General features: G+C 39.8%; 1 protein-coding gene across 2 annotated transcripts in view; it reads right to left on the reverse strand.

Annotated features, from left to right (window-relative positions):
* LOC150079406 (kinesin heavy chain-like) overlaps positions 1-20334 on the reverse strand; it is a 429176-nt gene that overhangs the window by 329172 nt on the left and 79670 nt on the right. For both annotated transcript variants that reach the window (XM_090383638.1, XM_090383639.1), the window contains exon 3: positions 17730-17803. In XM_090383638.1, coding sequence (XP_090239764.1) covers positions 17730-17803 — 74 coding nt within the window. The remainder of the gene's footprint in view (positions 1-17729; positions 17804-20334) is intronic.

Here is a 20334-nt window from a genome sequence, read left to right on the forward strand (position 1 = left end):
ATCATGCTATACGAGGACTAACTGTACATCCAACTTGAACAACATCCATCTCAAAACTGAGACTAGAGAAAGTGAGTTGCTGGTGGTACCCAATGCAATGTTAGAAACACCCCTTCTAGTTTGAAACAATCTGACATCAGAAACGTTAAAAGTAGTTTGCTGTTTTGGAGGCATTTACAATGCCAGCTGACGCCAGTGCTTTAAGTGCCCATCTAGTGAAGCCCTAACACTGGGAGACTGCTATTAAGCTTAAAAGAAAAGAAAATTATATAACACTTTATAAAATGATAAAAATCATGTTAGCCTAAATGTTATATTTTACAAGGGAATACTATTTGTGTTTTTTTAAGACTAAACAAACTGAGATAGAACCCCGAATTGTAAATATTAATAAAACAAATTCTTACCTGTTTGGTGAACTTCCATTTCTAACAAAGTGACTAGCCCTGTTCCCCATGTCCAAATTATACTGAAGGGTGTTTTTCCAGCCACAGAGTCAGCACATCTGTAGGGTTTGTGACTAGTAGAAACATTAATCTCAACTAAAAGTGATACTTATGACCATTATAACCAACTTAACCAAGATTGCTAGTATTTGAATCTAAGGGGCTAATTTTTAAAAAATTAGAAATAAAGTGGGTATACACAGATTTAAATATTTTTAAAATATTACATAATCACGAGGGGCATAGCAAAAAACAATATGTTAATATAAGGTGGTCCATAAGTAAGAAAACTATTTTGAACTGCTGATGTACATAAGTATAAGTTATTTGAAAAATAGTTTTATTTTTTATTTTATTTTTTATTGTTTTAGGACAATTTGAATGTAGGACAAGTAACATGAACCTTAAAATGAAGGAGAGGACTGAAATTATAATGTGACATGCAAAACATGTTTCCTTACTTACGGACCACCCTTTAAATAAGCAGTAGATTACAAAGAGGACTAGCTCTGCCAATCACTAGTAACAGGTAGGAGGAACTGTACATGCCGATCACTGTTTCATGCCACAACTGATTGAAATGTATACCGTATACTAAAGCTTAAACAAAAGAAGAAAAAAAAAAACACAAGCAGGAAAGTGTTTAAATGGGAGCAATATAGCACTTCATAGGATTTATTATGATACCATAAGAAATGAGCATTTAAAGCAGGTTAGTGCTATACGCATGGGTGTTATTGTGGGGTGGTTAAAATTATATAAATAAAATAAGTACAAATTAAAATTAATAAATAAAATAAAAATTTCTAATATTCTCAACCTATCAAATAAATATGTCATAAACTGTATCAATTTTCACAGAACATTTAACTAGAAGAAATTAGGTTAAGCAATTACAAGCAGAATTGGCGAAGGTAAAGAAAGCCAACACGAGAACGATGAGAAACGTCAAATAACTTACGTGGAAAATTAGTTTCCCGATACAGCTCTCTAGCGTTGCTCACTCGGTAAACAGACGGTAGATGTTATCGGTCTGAAGCAAAGTCGAGAACAATATACTGATCGACAGGCAAGCGTGGCAAATGATGTGCTGATTGGTGTGCAAACACAAACACGATAACATCAGTTTAGTAACACTTTAGTAGCACTCAGAAGCACTAATGGTAACTTGCCCTAATGAACGTTTTCCAAAATGGTGAAAAAAGTCAGGTTACCTCCACTTGAATCCTATGGGAGCTTGAACCCCTCCCGAAGTGGAGGGGTTCAAGCTCCCATAAAAGGTAGCCTAACCTTTTTTCTTTAGAATCTTTTTCTTTAGAATTTATATGCCCTAATGGTAAAAAAGGTCAGGTTACCACCACTTGAATCCCCTCCTGAAATGGAGGGCATAACCTAACCTTTTTTCTTTAGAACCATAGGTGGACTAGCGTATAAATTTTTGAACAAAATATTAATTTTTTTTACTGTACTTTTATTTTTAAAGACACTCGTGAGCAGAACCAGAAATCTCCTGGAGAAGATGCTGAACAATAGCGGAGTAAGACACCATCTTTCTTCTTCCTTTTATCACCTCGATGGATCTATGAGGAAACTTTAGATCTATCAGTTGATTAATGTTCTTGTCACAATAATCACTCAGCTCCACCTTGGCATGAGCAAGAAGAAACACTTCCTCAGAGCAGCAACTCAGGATCTAGAGGTGTCAATCTTTGCATTTTCCTCTACAGGACAGACTCTTTCACTGTTTTAGTGTGAAAGACCTGGAACACACCGAACAACTCCAAGTGTCATGAACCGATGAAGCCTGAGAGTCTTTAGCCCTCCTAGAGGTTGGCACTGTCGGACCTGGTGGCATTGAGTTGTCAGCAGTAGGCGGCTGCTGATCTTCCTCCTTTCTTTTACGTTTCGACCCCTGACTAGATGTGGCCCGACGGGGGTGGGAACCACAACAGGAGGAATAGCATGCACCAGGAGGGATAGCGTGTGAAGGGGAGGGGGCCCTGATGGTTGGTTTAGTATGGTTTCTAAAAATCACATGAGGACTGATGGGCAGTTTTGTTGGGGGGTGAGATAGAACTCTGTGGTTGGGGGGGGATATAGAATTTTTTGCATTACTTTTGACAGTAAGTCAACTAAGCATTTAATAACAGTAATTCCAATTTAAAAATAAAAAGTTTGCCTTTATATAAAGTGTCTTCTATAAAGGGTGGACAGCGAAGGTAAGGAAAGCCAACACAAGAACCATGGCAAACTTCAGGAAAACTTACTGGACAAACTGGTTTCCTGCTGCTGCGGTTTCTCGCTGCGTTCTCGGTGAACAGATGTTGCGTGTTATCAGTGGTGGCAGTGGGAGTCGATGACGATGTATTGATTGGTTTTTTCTCATTATTAAAAGCACATTGTTGGACTTCATGATTGTAATGCCTTCACAGCTGAAATTTACCTATGGGTACACTTTCCAGCAGACTGCCTTAGTCTTAGGGTGTTTATCCAGCCTTCCTGCTGTTTTGAGGTGGGAAAGCGACTTCTACAGTTGCTGCATGTTATTGGTAGTGGCAGTAGAGGTCGTTTTCCTATTTTAGAACAGTGGGGGGGGGCAGTCTGAAGGACGTACCCTTAAGTAAATTTCAGCCACGAAAACACTCATGAACTCCAATAGTCTGCTTTTAATAGTGAAAAAAACTAGTTGGTACATCGTTGTCGACTTGTATTGCCACTTCCATTAACACTCAGAGTTTGTTTACTGGGAGTGCAGGGAGAGGCTGCAGTGGTGGGAAGCCGGTTTGTCCGGTAAGTTTTAGCATTAACATTAGTAGAGGCATGTGATGCAAAAAAAGCAAACTTATATAGCATCATCCAAAAAAAAAAACTTTCCATTTCACCCATCCATTCTCTCCAAATGTTTGTCTAGTTCTGCCTTGAACTTATTTAAGTTGGCCTCCTATACAACAAATGGAGGTTTGTTCCAACTATCAACCACCTGCTGGCTGAAGGCAAATTTCTGCACATCTATTCAACAATTGTCTTTTCTCAATTTAAATTTATGTCAACTCAGGTGAGTAATCTGAGCAAGAGAAAGAATCCCATCAGCATTGAGTTTGCTCAAACCATTCAAGGCCTTATACACCTCAATTAGATCACCTTGCAGGTGCCTAGTCTACAGAAGCTGCAATTTGCAGAACATAAGCTTTTCTTGGTAACAGGCAGCCCTTTGTTCCACTCACCAATCTCTTTGTCCTTCTCTGTAGCTCTAGAGCTTTCCTGAAATGAGGCCTCCAGACCTGTATACAGTACTCAAGATTTGGCCTGACCATTGCCTTATACATGGGGACAATCAACTACTTATCCTTGCTAGCAAAATTCCTGTATATCATTGACAAGATACCATGAGCTACTCTTTCACCCTGTCTGCTCTGTCAGAAAACTTCAAATCTGACTGCATAATTACCCTGAGATCCTTTTCATTCTCCACTACTCTGAGTTTAGTACCACCCAGGTGATGGGGTTACTCTGGGGTTACTGCTACCCATATGCAGTACTTTACATTTGTCAATGTTAAAATTCAGTTGCCACCTCTCATCCCATCTGCTCAACTTTTCCAGCTCGTGTTGCAGTAGAATACTATCATTACTGTCATTAACAACCCTGTCAACCTTCATATTGTCTGCAAACGTAGACATTAACCCTGATATATACCTTCATCAATATCATTGATAAACACAAAACAACAATGGGCACAACACCAAACACTTGGGTACTCCATTAATAACATTAGCCCATGAAGAGCAGTGTCCATTGATAACCACTCTCTGTCTTCTCCCACTCAACCGTCCTTTTATCCTTTGTAGCAACTTGCCCTTAATGCCATAATGCTCGAATTTGTACAGTAACCTTCCATGTGCCACAGTATCAAAAGCTTTCCTAAAATCCAAGTATATGATACCAGAATTGTTTTTTGCATCCAGTTCCTTTGTGACCACCTCATAGTATCCAATCAAATTTGTCTGACAAGACTTCCACTTACAAACCCATGCTGTGCTGAAATATAACTGCAGTCTTGTGTAAATGATCCTGCATCGTTTCCTTAACCAGCGATTCCATTATTTTCCCTGGAAGTTACACTAACAGGTCTGTAATTACTCATGTCATGTGGCGCATTATAGCCTTAGATGCTAATGCGCCATAAAACTCTAAAATAAACAAACAAACAAACTCGTGTCATCCTTTGATCCCCCTTAGTGAATTGGGGACACATTTGCACATCTCCAGTCCATGTGAACCTCCCCTGAGTCCAAGGAAAGTCCTGAGTCCTTTCATAATTATGGCTAAGGGTTTGTTTATTTCCTTTGCTGCTTCCTTTAATATAACTGGATAGATCGCATCCACCCCAGGTGCCTTTCTTATGTTCAATTTCAACAATTTCCTCTCCGCTTTGCTCTCAGTTATTACAAAATTGTTTAGCTCCCTGCCAGAATTTGATAAGCTTCTGGCCTCCACTTCCCTACAGACTCCTCATGTTTGAATGTAGATTCAGAATACTCATTCAGTTTGTCAGCTACTTAAGGGAGCCTCCGTAGCCAGGTGGGCAGGAGCAGCAGTGTGTAGCACATGCTTCTTGATTAGACCAGGGTTCGAGCCCGTGCCCACCAAATACAGAGGATGCGGAAAGATCAGGAATGACCACCACATATCCCCAGAGCAATATGGCCTTAGTTGCTAATGTTCCTAAAAACAAAATAACAAACAGCTACCTAAGCAGGTTCATCAACAATCGAACCGTCAATGTCAAGTGGACCAATCTGATTTATCCTCTTCCTTCTAGATTTTACATAAACAAAGAAGGCTGTGCTGTTTTTCTTTGCATTGTTTGCCAAATATTTCACGTAATCTGCCTTTGCTTACCTAACGACCTTTTTGACTTGATTACAGACTATCTTATATCTACCATAGGCAACTGTGACTCCTGATAATTCATATGCATCCCATGCATTTTTCTTCTCTGCCACGAGTCTCATTAGTTCATCTGACATCCATTTAGGCCTAAACCTTGAACAGTATTTCTTAGTTGGGAGATAAAGCCTAGTAGCTTTGAAGATTACTTCCTTGAATGCTTCTCATTTAGAATTTGCTGTTGGTAATATCATCAGTTGGTCCCACTGTATAGAATTTAAAAAAATCTCTGTGACCACTGTAGTCACCTTTACAAAAGCAAAAACCCTTCCCTTTACCTCTGATGGTAGTTACATCCTTAAGTAAATCCCACATCATTACACTGTGATCACTGCCACCTAGTGGTTCCTTAACTGCAGATTCTTAATGCATGAAGAATTACTGCTGATAATCAGATCAAGAGTATTACTCCCTCTGGTTGCCTCTCGAACATGCTGCTGTAGAAAACAATCATCCAATAAATCCACAAAATCTTGCTAGTGTGTGAGTGACCAAACCACAAGTTCCAATCTATATCTGGGAAGTTAAAATCTCCCATTATAAGACAATCTGATTTACTGGCCCACTCTATTTCCCTGTACAGTTGTTCATTATACTCATTAGGCCTATAACACATTCCTACTCTCAACTTGGTTTTCCCACTGCCTATGTCACACCAAACTGACTCAACACTGCACTCTCCACCCAGGTCGACTGGATGGACTTCCTTAGATTTTATGTTTCTTAACTAACAGCATCTCCTCTTCTATCCTGTCTATCCTTTCTTTACACATTGTACTTCCCAAATTCCAATTCTGCATTCCTTATCTCTGTGTGACACCATGTCTCTGATATCCCAACAACATCAGCCTCTGATGTCTTTACCAGCACCTCAAATTCATCAAATTTATTATACTCGTAGCATTGGTGTACATGCAAGTATACATGCACCTGTTCTTACTCTTAGATACCCTAACAAGACCCATGTATTAACTTGTTCCATGATGAATTCCAACAGACATTGAAATCCTCACTTTTCAGGCTGGTGCTCATGTCAATAGAAGCAGTACAAGAATCACTTTCACCTCTGCCTGTGACTACCAGAAGCTTTTTCCCGAAGTTTATTATTATTATTAGCCATATGGTGCAAGGAAGCCTGAGGCTTATGCTGCACCAGCCAAAAAAAATTTCTGAGTTGCCCTGTGTATGTGTGTGTGTGTGTGTGTGAGAAAGAGAGAGCGAGCAAGAGTCAGAAGTAGAAGGAAATCACCAAGAAAGAGAAGAATGATGATATCCAACTCAAGACCCTGGGTGTGCCAAGCCCATACTCATCAGATATGAGCCCCTAGGGTTGATAAGTTAGCAGAGCGGGTAAGTGCTGCGAGATAGGAAAAACCAGTACTATACCCACAGAAATGGAGTGGGGGGGCTAAATTAAGAATAAGGGTGTTTCGGGAGAAATACAGTTTGCCGTGGTTCTCATGTTGGCTTTCTTTACCTTAGCTGGGTGGACTTGATATCAATTATTATTATTTCTGTATTCTCTCTCTGGGATGCGAGAGGTAGCCTTGAAGTGTTCCCTGAACGAGCAGCATAATGGAGCATCACTCCATGGAGGTCATCCTTTTATGAATTCTGAAGCAGGTGTGGGTACCCTGTAAGACCCGTACTGCCATGATTTTTAGGTCGGAGGCTGACAGGCCTAAGGTCTAGAGATAAGAGGCAGAGCTCCAAACTCCTCTGTATGAGATGGTAGCAGTAGATACTACCAGATTAAAGCCACTTATATCTCTGATTTGATCTTTGAGATTACTATTTGTATCATAGTATCTTGCCTTCAGTCTGTGTGATATATATCTAGGTCATGGCCATGTCCAACAACCTGCGCATCAATAATATGAGCGCTCTGTGCGTTAAAGCACACTATATCTGGTTTCCTCATACCTTGATCTGTTTGGAAGTGCGGTTCCTTCCACACAATCCATGCCTTTTGTGATAGTCGATTTTCAAGAATATTGACTATGGCATCATGTCTCTTGACTCTCATACCGTGGGTCCTGTGACATCTTAACGTCACGTGAGCCAAGATTTCAATTGCCTGGCATCCCGCTCTACAGGCAGTGCTTTCATTCCTCCCTCTTGAAGTCCTAGCCAGGGTTGGAAGAGCATTGATTCTGGTTTTGATTACATCAATGTACTCATGCCCTGTAAGGAGACTGGTGGCATCGCTCACCCATCGGTGTTGGGACTTTGCCTTATGAGAATTCTTGAGAGCATTGCCATCACAGGAACCATGGAGAAGGTCCCACCATTGGTGCTTGACTTTGGCTACTGCATCCATAATTAGGTGCTGGTCTTTGATCAGATTGTTATAAGACCACATCTCCTTCTTGACAAGACTAGTTTCAGCTATTTTCCTTATAGTATGGGACAAAGATGTTTCAAGTCCTAGTAGCCAGTTTCGTTTGAAAATTGGAATTAACCATCTCATTGAGGGAATGCCAATCCCCCATCCACCCCATCAGCATGAAAGTAAGCCATTGGCACATCTTTGAGTAGGTGCATCCAAGTCAGGTTGGCTGTCCTGACTTGAATGTCAAGCTTGTTCAATAACCCAGCCATAATGCACCCCAGCATTAACTTGTGATAGAATCTAGGTAGAATGAAGACTCTAAGAATGAATAGCTGGTGTTGTGGTTTCAGGGGAGCTTTCCTGAGTTTAGATAGAGAGAGACACTCAGGTTGCATCCCACACTAGTTCTACCTCTGGATGAAAAATCCACCCCCAGATACCTCCACATAGTCTCCACTGAAACAGATGGACGTTCAGTGTTGCTCATTAAAAATTTTATGTCTTGGACTTTAATTTTCTTTTCACGTCCGGATGGGATGAGGGACAGCGTCCAAGTTTGAAAGAGGGTAATGGCCAAGCCCCACTTCTTAAAGAAGTTAAAGGCCTGATCAAGGGAGCTGCTGCTGCATCATCCAAGATTGTATGAGCACATCACTTTCTGTTCTTGCCATAAAGCTTCTGGATTTTAGCGTACTCTAACTTCCTGAGTTTCCTGCGGGATAATCCTGTAGGCCACCTTTGGTGGACCCCATCAATATCAAGTTGTCGGCGAAGGCCATTGTGTTAATTTTCTGCTCCTACAGGGTAAAGCCAATATGGGAAGGGAGCTCTTTTAAGAGCAAGTCCACAACCAGATTAAATAGTTAGAGGGGTAGGGGATCCCCTTGTCTCACACCTCTTGTAGGTCTGACGAGGTGTTCCTTACCTGCGACTCTTATGCTAGTAAAGCAGTTCTCCTGCAGGGAGATAATGAAATTCATGAAGGAAATAGGAGAGCTTTTCGTCTGCAATGCCTATATCACCGCTTTATGAGTAATTTGGTCGAATGCCTTTTGCATATCAATCAAAGCCAAGTATAATGGTATCAAGTCCTGTCTAGGTTTGTGCATGATGGCAAAGAAAAGATAAACATTCTCGGCACAGCTGTCGGCGGGTTTGTTTGTTGTTGTTTGTTATTTAGGGGCATTATCAACTAAGGCCATATTGCTCCGGGATATGCGGTGGTCATTCCCTGACCTTTCCGCATCCTCCGTATTTGGTGGTGACAGGCTCGAACCCCGGTCTAATCAAGAAGCGTATGCTACGCACTGCTGCTCCTTCCCACCTGGCTACAGAAGCACTGCCGTTGGTGGGTATGAAGGCTTGTTGGTGGTGGTCAAAATGAATCAGCTTCAAAACTCTTGTTTAAGACCTTGTTGTAAAGTCTCACCACCAAAGAAACCACGGTTATAGGACGGTAGTCACCGGGCGAGGTGGGGTGACCCCTTCTTAGGGATGAAGATCGTATACGCCATAAGAAGAGATTCAGGTACTGTATCTAGTAGAATAAATATATGTAACAGACCTGTATAGGAATACTCTTCAGTTGTTTAGGACTAATCCCGTCGGGATCCAGGCTTGTATATTTCAGCCTTAAGCTACTCATCCTCGGTGCTTGTGTGTGGGGGCACCCTTTTTTTCCGACGGTTCATCTGGAGAACTGACCCAATATAAGAACTTTTCCTTCATTCCACCTTGCCTTGACTCTAAATGTATCGATCTTAATGTTAGCTTCAATGGGGTGAGCTTGCCAGGTATGCACACTTAAGCCTGATTTGGTGGTGAAGTTTCTATTACAATGGCTGCAAGACCAGGTCAGGCAGGGGGACCATGGTCATTCTGATTCATCAACTCCAACAGGGGTTACCCTCCCAGAACATGGGGGTCTGGGACAACTCTGCTTAGTCAAAGCAGAGTCAACCTCTTTTCTCTTATTTGACTTTGTAGATCCAGGTAATCTCGACAGGGCCACTAATCCTGTAAGGATGTCTAAGCGTATGTCCTTTCGCCAAACAAGTCTGCCCAGCCCACACCACGAGGAGGTAGGATATTCCACATACATAGCTGTCTTGTCTGGAGAAGCTACTTCGTGGGCCAACCTCTGCTGGTTTATGTTCTTGGCCATAGGGTTTGTATCCCATAATTGAAGTTCTGCATGTGCCAATATAAGAACTTCTTCGTCATTCCACCTTGCCTTGACTCTAGATGTATCGATCTTACTGTTAGCATGCCGGGTGTGCACACCTAAGCCGGATTTGGTGGTAAGGTTTCTATTACAGTGGCTGCAAGACCAGGTCGGATGAGGGACCACGGTCATTCTGGATTCAACTCCAACAGAGGTTACCCTCCCAGAACATAGGGGTCCAGAACAACTCCCTTAGGCGAAGCAGAGTCAACTTCTTTTCTGTTGTTTGACTTCATAGTGATCTCTAGGTAATCCCGACAGGGCCGCTAACCCTGTAAGGATGCTAATACCCACAGAAACGGAGGTGGCGGCTAAATTAAGAATAAGGGTGTTTCAGGAGAAATATAGTTTGTGGTTCTTGTGTTGGCTTTCTTTACTGGTTGGACTTTATATCAATCTTAAATTGGGAGTGGATACTACCACAGTTGACTTTTTCACACTTTATTTCCCATTTGGTCTGTTGACATGAGTTTAATACATGTCTTACTCTTGACTTTGATAAAAGGCATTTATAGACAGTTTTGATTTTCAATATGCATTATTAACTATGCAGTTTGAAGTTTATGGATATAAAATAAACACTCAATATGGGGGTGTACAAAGGTCTTTATATAAAGTATAAAGGCAGACTGTTTTATTTTCTTAAAATTAACATCATTGTTATCTAAGTTGATATAGAGAGAGAGATACCATTTGACATTTTCAAGCTTATTTTCCATTTGGTTGGTGCCAGCAAGAATTTCAAAATTGTACTGAAGGAATGCTAAAATTTACATCGACATCACTTTATTAAGTTTTATTTATTTTTGATGTATAAATACAGCCCATGTACCTATTTGACATTTAATAATTTTTTATATTGAATTTCTAAAATTTTTCATTTTGAATATTTTTCTTGCTCCATATAGAACTATGAAGCATTGACATCAGTTTATACACCCTTTTATTGATAACTGTAAGAAATATTAATCCTCTGTGAATGGTGCTATCTTTCTGCTTGAGCCTACCTAAATTGCAAAGAGTTCCCAAAAGTAGATATTGTAGTTGATAGTTCAGTGGGCTAGCAAGTCTGAAAATCATCCAAAGGGTAGATGTTTTTTTTTTTTAAGGTTGACTTAAGTAAACATTTTAGAGGATAAATTAAGATTGATAATTTATCCACTATAAATTGTATCTTTATATCATATTGAGTTCAGTAATTAAAACAAAATGAAATCAGTAGCACAACAAAGAATTATATTCAAGCTCCCTATGTGGGAGAGGTTTCAATATAATTTTATTTTACATAATTTTTATATAATTTTCTTTTATATAATTTTATATAAAAGAAATAATTTATAATTTTACAAAACTTCAAAATTTTATAAAGAATCACTCCACAAAGTCCACCCTCACTAGCTCATGCACATTTGGGAAACTCACTCATGAAAGGATTGAACATTCTAACAAGACATTTCAGAGAGAGAGGGGGGGGGGGGATGCATTTCAGAAAATCCTCATTCATCCAGTGTGCACTGAGCAGTAATTCCCTGCCCCATCCCCGTAGCATTTCAGAATCACAGGTCAAATGGTCAGTGCAAAAGTACATTCATTTGAGTTGACCATGGTTCATTTCCACATGACCACTAAATATGGTTAATGATCAATTTTCTTGTTGATATTCTTTTCAAATAAATAGTTATAAACTCCTCTGAATGTAGTCATACTTAAATGTAAACAAAACTTATTAGAGTGAACTCTGCACCCACCTAATTTCACCTGAGTACTTTAAGAGTTCATTGAGTTGTAGGGTCAGCAACTCTGACACCTCCATTAGCATTATCACCTTTCATTGTGATTGGTAGATTGATAGTTGTACTTTTTACATCTCATCTTGGTGCATAAATGCATATTAATAATATAGTTTGTTAGTTATTATTATTTCAACTATTGTGTTAATAATAGGGCGTAAGGCTAAACTTCTATAAACTTTTCTGAAACAAATATAATCTAATCAGGCATGGTTCCAGCGGCGAGGTGATCTGATAGAGATCCCTGTGTTCCAGCGGCGAGGTGATCTGATAGAGGTGTATAAGGCTTTGAATGGTTTGAGCATGCTCAATGCCAATGGGATTCTTCATCTTTCTCAGAATAATCACCTCAGAGGGCATAAATTCAAATTGAGGAAGGACGGATGTCGGATAGATGTGCGGAAATTTGCCTTTGGCCAGCGGGTGGTTGGTTGGTGGAACCGACTTCCATCACTTGTTGTTGAAGTTGATAGCCTAAACAAATTTAAAGCTCAACTGGACAGGTATTTCGAACGAACGGAGGGGTGAAATGGGAGTGGGTTTTTTTTTTTTTTTTTTTGGCTGATGCTGAATAAGCTTGCTTTCTTGCATCATATGCCTCTGCTAATGCTAATGCTAAATGATACACACATATCATAATGTCAATCAACAACTCAATAGCTATTCACTATATATATATATATATATATATATAAAGAATCTTTCTTTTCCTATTATTTCCTAACCTACCATTTAAGGTCAGGTTATGAAAAAAAAAAGAAACTTTTCCTTTTTTCGTAACCAAACCTAAATCAACAATACAATAAAAACACTCATGAACTCCAAAAATCTGCTTTTAATAATGAGAAAAAACATAACGAAGAACATAAAAATTAACAGAACGAAACTTTTAATTTAGTTTTCATCAAAAAATCAACCAATGTTTTATTTTCCTCACAAATTTCTTCCATCTTTAAAAGATTCATCACTACTATTACCTTTTTACTGTTCATCACAAAACTATTATGCACTGTTCTTTACTCATAAATACACATTATAATGCCAACACAGTAGTTTAGACTACACAGTAGTTTGTCGTCTGTCGCGCCCATCACCAATCATTTCATCGTTTGCCATGCCTACCTGTCAATCAATATATCCTTCTTGGTTTCGGCTCCAGACCAATAACACCTACCGTCTTGTTTACAGAGCGAGCAGTGCTAGAGTCCGGTGTCAGGAAACTAATTTTCCACGTAAGTTATCCGACATTTCTCATCGTTCTCGTGTTGGCTTTCTTTACCTTACCCGCGGAATTAACTTCAAATTTCTAAATTAACAACTAAAAATTAAGAATTTTATTTTTAGAAGTTAATTTAAGAATTAAATTTTATCACTAACCTTTCGCTCTTTTCTTTCTTTTCCTATTATTTCCTAACCTACCATTTAAGGTCAGGTTATGAAAAAAAAAAAACTTTTCCTTATTTCGTAACCAAACCTAAATCAACTAACAAAGGGTAACTCCCCTTTCGGAATCCTCAATCAGCCAAACAACCTCCCCACTTTCAGCAGCACCCTTTGGGAAGCCACCATTGACATTTCTCTTGCTACAAGAAACACAGCCAGCTATATCTCCGACTGGAAGGTCCAAGATGATTGGATGACCTTGGACCACCGAGCCATTACATTCAGATCATAAAAAACTGTAATAGACAACCAATTTCCAGAGTAATGCAACATAGATATGCAATAGAAAAAACAAACTGGGACGTTCAGGGGTGCCCTGCTGGAAATGGTGGGAAAACGGTAGCAGAAACGCAGGCAAATTCAAAATCCAAACCTTCTTCAAAAAGATTACCACCCTATTAACACAAGTCTGCAATACCACAATTAAAAGGAAAAAACCTTCTCCGGGAGCGGTGCCCTGGTGGAATGAGGAGCTTCGAAGGATGAGAAAGGAGGTACAAGCCAAACGAAAAGCGTTCCAAAGGGCGAGATCTTGGCCTTATGTGGAGGTCGAAGAACTTAAACAAGTATATCAAACAGCAAGAAACGCGTATACGGAAAGAATAAAGAAATCAAAGCAGCAATCCTGGGAGCGACTTGTCTCTTACACGGGAAATTCTGACCCCTGGGGGTGGTGTACAAAATCACCACAAACAAACTCCCCAGGGGGAAGTGAACACCGCTACGGAAACCCCACAGGGAAACCTAACCACCACCTGGAGGGACTCAGTCTCAAACATCTTAAACAACGTTTTTCATCCAAACATTAATCCAACAACAACTGAGCAGCATGAGATCTGCAGAGAAAATGAAACCTATTGGACTGGACGAGTTGAACCGCAGTTCACAGGAAGAACTCCTAGCCGCAGCAGCTTATCAAAGGGAAAAAATGTCCGGGGCCTGACTTGTTCGAGCCTGAGATTGTGAAGAAGGTTGTGGAGCTTTCCCCGGAACTATTGCTGCACTTATTAAATATCTGCCTACACACTAGCACCTTCCCTGATGACTGGAAAGTTGCAAATATGAAACTGATCCTTAAAAATCCGACAAAACCACCACATCTAACAAGTTCATACAGGCCCATATCCCTATTGTCCGTATGCAGAAAGCTCCTAGAGCGTCTCCTCCCTGTACAGATCCAAAGCCACTATGAGAAAGCAAACCTAATATCACCAAACCAATATGGTTTCAGACCAGGGCATTCCACGGTTGATGCTCTACAGGGACTGCTCACTGAGGCCCGCCGCCAAGCAGACAGGAAATATTTCCTGATGATTACAATTGATTTCGCGGGAGTGTTCGACACCCTTTGGTGGCCGAGCATCCTCCGCAGACTCAGGCAAGCAAATGTACCGGACAATTTGTTCAATATCATGAAACGCTACATCTCAAATAGGGTGATCACAGTAAATGCACCTTATCAGAAACTCACAAGACGAATACACCGTGGCTGTCCTCAGGGCTCGGTCTTGGGGCCACCCTTATGGAACATGGTGATGGACGAATTTCTATGCCTTGACCTCGGGGAGGTTCGTTCACAAGCCTTTGCTGATGACCTCATCCTGATGGTGGCTGCAAATTCCAGGACCCCGCTTGAGACCTTGGCAAACCATGCACTCCAAATCCTCCAGGACTGGGCAAAAACATACTGCTTGACCATATCACCATCAAAAACAAACTCTCTGCTTCTTAAAGGAACTCTCTGTATTACAAGACCACCACAGATTAAAATTGGAAACAAGACCATAAAGTTGTCAGAGCAACTGAAATATCTTGGCATAGTACTAGATAGAAAACTCTCCTTCCAAGCTCATCTCAAATACATCAGAACCAAAGTGAGAAACTATACTGCCATGGTTGCTAGGATATCCCGTCGGGACTGGGGTCTCAGCAAGCGAACCCTCTCGTTGTATTACAAGGCTATCTTCATCCCTGTGATTACGTATGCAGCCGGAATTTGGTTTGGCAAGGCTACGACTGCAGTAAACAGATGAATCCTGGATTCCACTCAACGCACGGTCCTGCTCCCCATCTCTCATGCCTGCTGCACTGTGAGTACTCATGCCCTCCAGGTCCTGGTGGGGCCCTCCCCCTCGACATGGAGGTGATGAGAAATGGAATGTTGTATCATCTTTCTAAGGACGTGTCTCAGACCTGCTTGGGATTCGAGCTGAATCTTACCAACAACCAAAAATTTGAGAAGAGAAGACTTCAAGCACACATGCAGCGGGTGTGGCAGGACCGCTGGACAAATTCAACCAAGAGGGAAATCACCAGGAGATTCATCCCAGATGTTAACAGAATCTATCCAAAATCCCCATTATGGTTTTCTCCAGGCCTGTATGCCACGTATTTGCTTACTGGCCATGGTTCAATAAAGGCAAAACTAACAACCTTTGGCCTAGAAGAGGACCCAACATGCACCTGTGGAGGAATTGAGGACTGGGATCACCTCATGCACGAGTGCCCCCCTCTACGATGACCTCCGCTGCCAGCTTATTACAAAGCTGACTTATATACCAAAAGGCAAAGAAAAGCACTTACTGGATACTAAAGAAGAGTATCAAGCTCTCACCAACTACGCACAGCAGCTTTTCTTGAGGAGAAAACAACTAATTGCAGCAACATGATAACCCTCTACTAAATGAACCCAGGGACCCTGATGGTACTGGAACAAGGCCTTTGAATAGAGACAACCCACAAATTAAGACAATCTAAGAAAGACAAAAGGTTCTTATACTTCTGGACTTGACTCTCACGGATGTGACCAATAAGACAATCTCCTAGATAAAGACTGACAACGCCACGGCGTGCCATTAGATGTCAACTGCTTTTCTTGGCCAACTAGCATTCCGAACCAGGTACCCTAACTTGGTTCACTTTAATACCCCCTCCCCTGGTAGGGAGAGGGAGGAGACAGGTTTCTGTCTCCTCCCCTTCCCTGCCACCCCCTTTTTTTCTCCTGGTGGGGCCAGTCCCCACTGACCTTTCTGGGGTTGCCTTCCCTATCATCCCCATATTTCTATATGTCCCCCCTTCCTCAGTCTTCACCCCTATTCTAACTAAATATGCATTTTATTTTATTTTTATTTTTTTTTATTTTATTATTTTTTTTATTTATTTATTATTATTTTTTTATTATTATTTTATTTTTTATTATTATTATTTTATTATTATTATTTTTATTTTATTTATTTATTATTATTTATTTTTTTTATTTATTTATTATTATTTTTATTTATTTTTTTTTATTTATTTATTTTTTATTTATTATTATTTTTATTTATTTTTTTTATTTATTTATTTTTTATTTATTATTATTTTTATTTTTTATTTATTTATTTTTTATTGATTTATTTATTTTATTATTATTATTATTTTTTTTTTTTTTTTTTTTTAGGCCCTTGCCACTGAAATCTTAGGAAATTAGGTGGCAGGGCCTGCCAGAGTACTTACTTCTAATGCGATCCCTCTATGCCTGACCTGCTTCCTCGGGGTTAAGTGTGGGCAATGGGGAAGGGGGGTCCCACTAGGGGCCCAACGGCTAAAAGGTCAGAGGAACAACACAACATAAACATGTACCTTACACTTTTTAAAATCTCTGGCCTTCATAGTGTTCTGTGTTTCACAAACAGAGTACACAACACGGAGATGGGAGAAACCCCTTGGGCCGTTAGACAATGAACACTTTACACAACCTTTTGCTCCAAGAATCATATTCCTAGAGCAAAACGTTAGTGATAAAATATAGGATCTTTCTGATTGTCTTCGTCAGATAGTGTGTATCTTGCTGCATCAATTTATTGAGGTATCTTGGTTGGTTGGTGGGGATCTGTTCTGTGGAATCCAGGCAGGAAATATTTTGAAGGGAACATCCTGTTTATTTAATTTGTCATTAAACAAACAAACACAAGTATTCCAGCTTGAAGTTTACACATTTTTCTGTTGCTGGTCTTTGAATGTTTTTATATTGTTGTAATCTATCAAAAAGACAGAAGTAGCTGTGAAATCTCACTTCACATTTCAATGCAGGTAGGGCTGATTAGAACTCCTCTACTCTTCCATGTTGAATATTCTGTACATGATTTTCTAATCTTCTGCTGAAGTGGGAGTAGAATTCCCGAATGTAAATTCAGTTGTTGGCAGTTGAGTTTATAAATGAGCAATCCCTAGAGTTATTTCTTGATGTTATGTTAAAAAAGGTTTGTAAGAGAGCTTGATCCTGTGAACATAATGAATTTTTTGGCTGTCCATCTACTTTCTAGCTTAAAACCAGTTTGTAAGGAATGGTGAGGGTTGTGGTAAAACCAAAAAAAAAAAAAGTCAGAATCTAAATTATCCCCATGCAACTATCAAATAAGCTAAAATAACATAAAAATCAGTTTGTGAGCTACAGATGACAACCATACCCTCCATCAAACATGGTATTTCATACTGATGAAATCATTAAAATAAAAATTCAAATTTCCAACAGAGAGCGAGCATATAAATATAAGAATCCTTACCTCCATAGTATGAGTCTTTCCACTAGAAGTCTGTCCATATGCAAATATGGTACCGTTATAACCCATGAGAACATCTATGAAGTATAGATTTAAAGATTTAGTGTCTGTTAACACAAATGGCTAATATGAATTGTTCGTATATACACTCAGTGGCCACTTTATTAGTTACACCTACCTATTAGCAAGTAAATCCCCACACCTAGCCGTCAGAACAGCCTGGATTTGTTGTGGGCATGGTCTTGACAATGAGTCAAAAGAGTGTCATAGGAATGCTGATCCATGCCAACCCAGCTTCTTACCACAGTTGTTTCAAATTAGATGGTTCTGGATCTCAACTCCAAAGAGTCCATTCCTACTTATCCCAGAGGTGCTTAAGTTGGATTAAGATCTAGTGAGTGCAGAGGCCAGTGTAGGCTGAATTCATTCTCGTATTCCTGGAACCAGTTCTGCACAATTCTGGTCTTGTGACTGACATTATCCTGTTAGAAGAAACAAATTTGCAGCAGGATACGCTGCAGCTATGACGCAATACACCTGGCTGGAAACAATTTCCAGGTAATCTATAGCATCCAAATGTTGCTCCAGCAGTACCAAGGGGCCCAATATACACTACGAAAATACTCCCCACACCATTACGATGCCACCAGCCTGCAACATTGACAGCTAGCAGAATGATACACACTCACTGTAAGTCTGGGAACCATCTAGTTTTCCCATCATATAAACAGGAAGAACAGAGATCCATCAGACTAAGCAACATTTTTTAATTGTTAAATCTTCCACTGTTCAGTGTTGGCAATCATGAGCCCACTACAGCCATACTTTATTTTTTTGTTGACAGTGGTGGAACCTAGTGCAGCTGTCTGCTACAACACCCTATCCATGAAAGGTACAAAGAGTTGCTTATTCTAAAATACCTCTTTGGTTACCACTGTAATGAATTATTTGACTGACTACAGTCAGTCTGTTTTCCAGCACAAGTACTGTCAGCCTACATTAATCTCCCACAGCAACAAGTTGTTTCCAAATTGCAGAATTGTGTTTAAAAGTATTTGTTTATTGGACCAATTTTGATACACCCTGAGACAGCTGCACCTCAAACCCCTTACAGGGTTGCCAGTTTGAAGATATTCATACCAGCACATCTGGCATGGAACCATGCCATGTTCAAAGTTACTTAAATCTTCCAATTTGCCCATTCTCACACCGATCAACACAAACAGCATTCCTACATATATGCCCATCTGTTTTATACTGAATAGTATGAACAATGCTTGTTACTGAAGAAGTATTTTGTTTCCTGAAATAGGTTACCTGATAAAGTGGTCACTCAATGTAGTTACATTAAATAAACAGCTTTTCACTCTCTCCCCACATGATATTTTAGGCATAATTAATTTTTCCTCTGTGCTAACAGACAGTGTCTTGCCACAAATCCTAGAGGCTTTTTTTTTTTTTTTTTCCCATTTATTAATACACACAGTTTACATACAAAACTTAGATAGATTTAGATACATACAAAACTAACAGATTTATATACATACAAAACTTACATAGATTTATATACAATTATATATACATTTCCATCATCCAGGGGGTGTGGGTGTGTGTGTACACACACACACGTGCGCACACATGGCAGCTCCAAGGCAGTAGCCCATCTCCACCTTTGTTCTCTGTATTGGTGTAGAAATTCTAGGCCACTTCACCACCAGGGAGCAGCGAACACCTGGGCAGCTGCAACCTGGTGCCCGTCCTCAGGCAAGATGAAACTGGTCTGGGTCTACTGTCCTATATGTGATTATGTGCACAAAATCCTACACTCACCAGAGGTAGTGCAATCCTAGAGGCAGAGGGTGCACGATTACAGACAGTAAGGAGGCAGGCCTTCCATATAATCCCAAGAAAATAAGAGTACCATCTGCTGTAGCCAAACAAAGTACAACAAAAATGCAGGTCAACAAATGGCCTCCAGCCATTCAACTCTTCCTAAATCAACTTGGTGAATGATCTAAGAAGTGGGAATCTAGCAGTCAGTCCACCTAATGTGTGAACTACATTATCTCAGTCAATACATAAAAATTACCAAAAAAAAGTAAAGATAAGAGATATAGCATTAGTAGAGGCATAAGATGCAAAAAAGCAAGCTCATACAGCATCAGACAAAAAAAAAAAAAAAAGCCCAGTCAGAATGTGCATGTATCCATAATTCTGCCCAAGCATTAGAGGAAGGACTACACGCTGAAATTCCTATGGATTGACTCAAGACTCGTAGGGCTTTGCAAGGGTTTTGAGAGCAAATTTTTTATAAGTGGGATTCACACTTGTAGGCAGAAGGAAGCTGTTCTGTTGTAATGAAAGACATTAGGAAAATGATGGAGAAGTCTTTGATGCTGTCAATGACAAGGCCTTACGGTTCAGGGAAACTGCTAGTCAAGACGGACAAAGAATACCACATATATATATTTTTATAATGATACAAATCAAAATTAAACTTGTTAAGATCACAAGAGTTTTTTTTTTAAAAGAAAACCCTAAACAGTAAAGGTATTAAAATCAATAGTACTTAGTACTATGCATGGGTTGAATGTTGAGAAGGTGAAAT

This window comes from Mastigoproctus giganteus, chromosome 10 (genome assembly GCF_048544385.1).
Source record: "Mastigoproctus giganteus isolate SK-2022 chromosome 10, ASM4854438v1, whole genome shotgun sequence".
NCBI lineage: Eukaryota > Metazoa > Arthropoda > Arachnida > Uropygi > Thelyphonidae > Mastigoproctus > Mastigoproctus giganteus.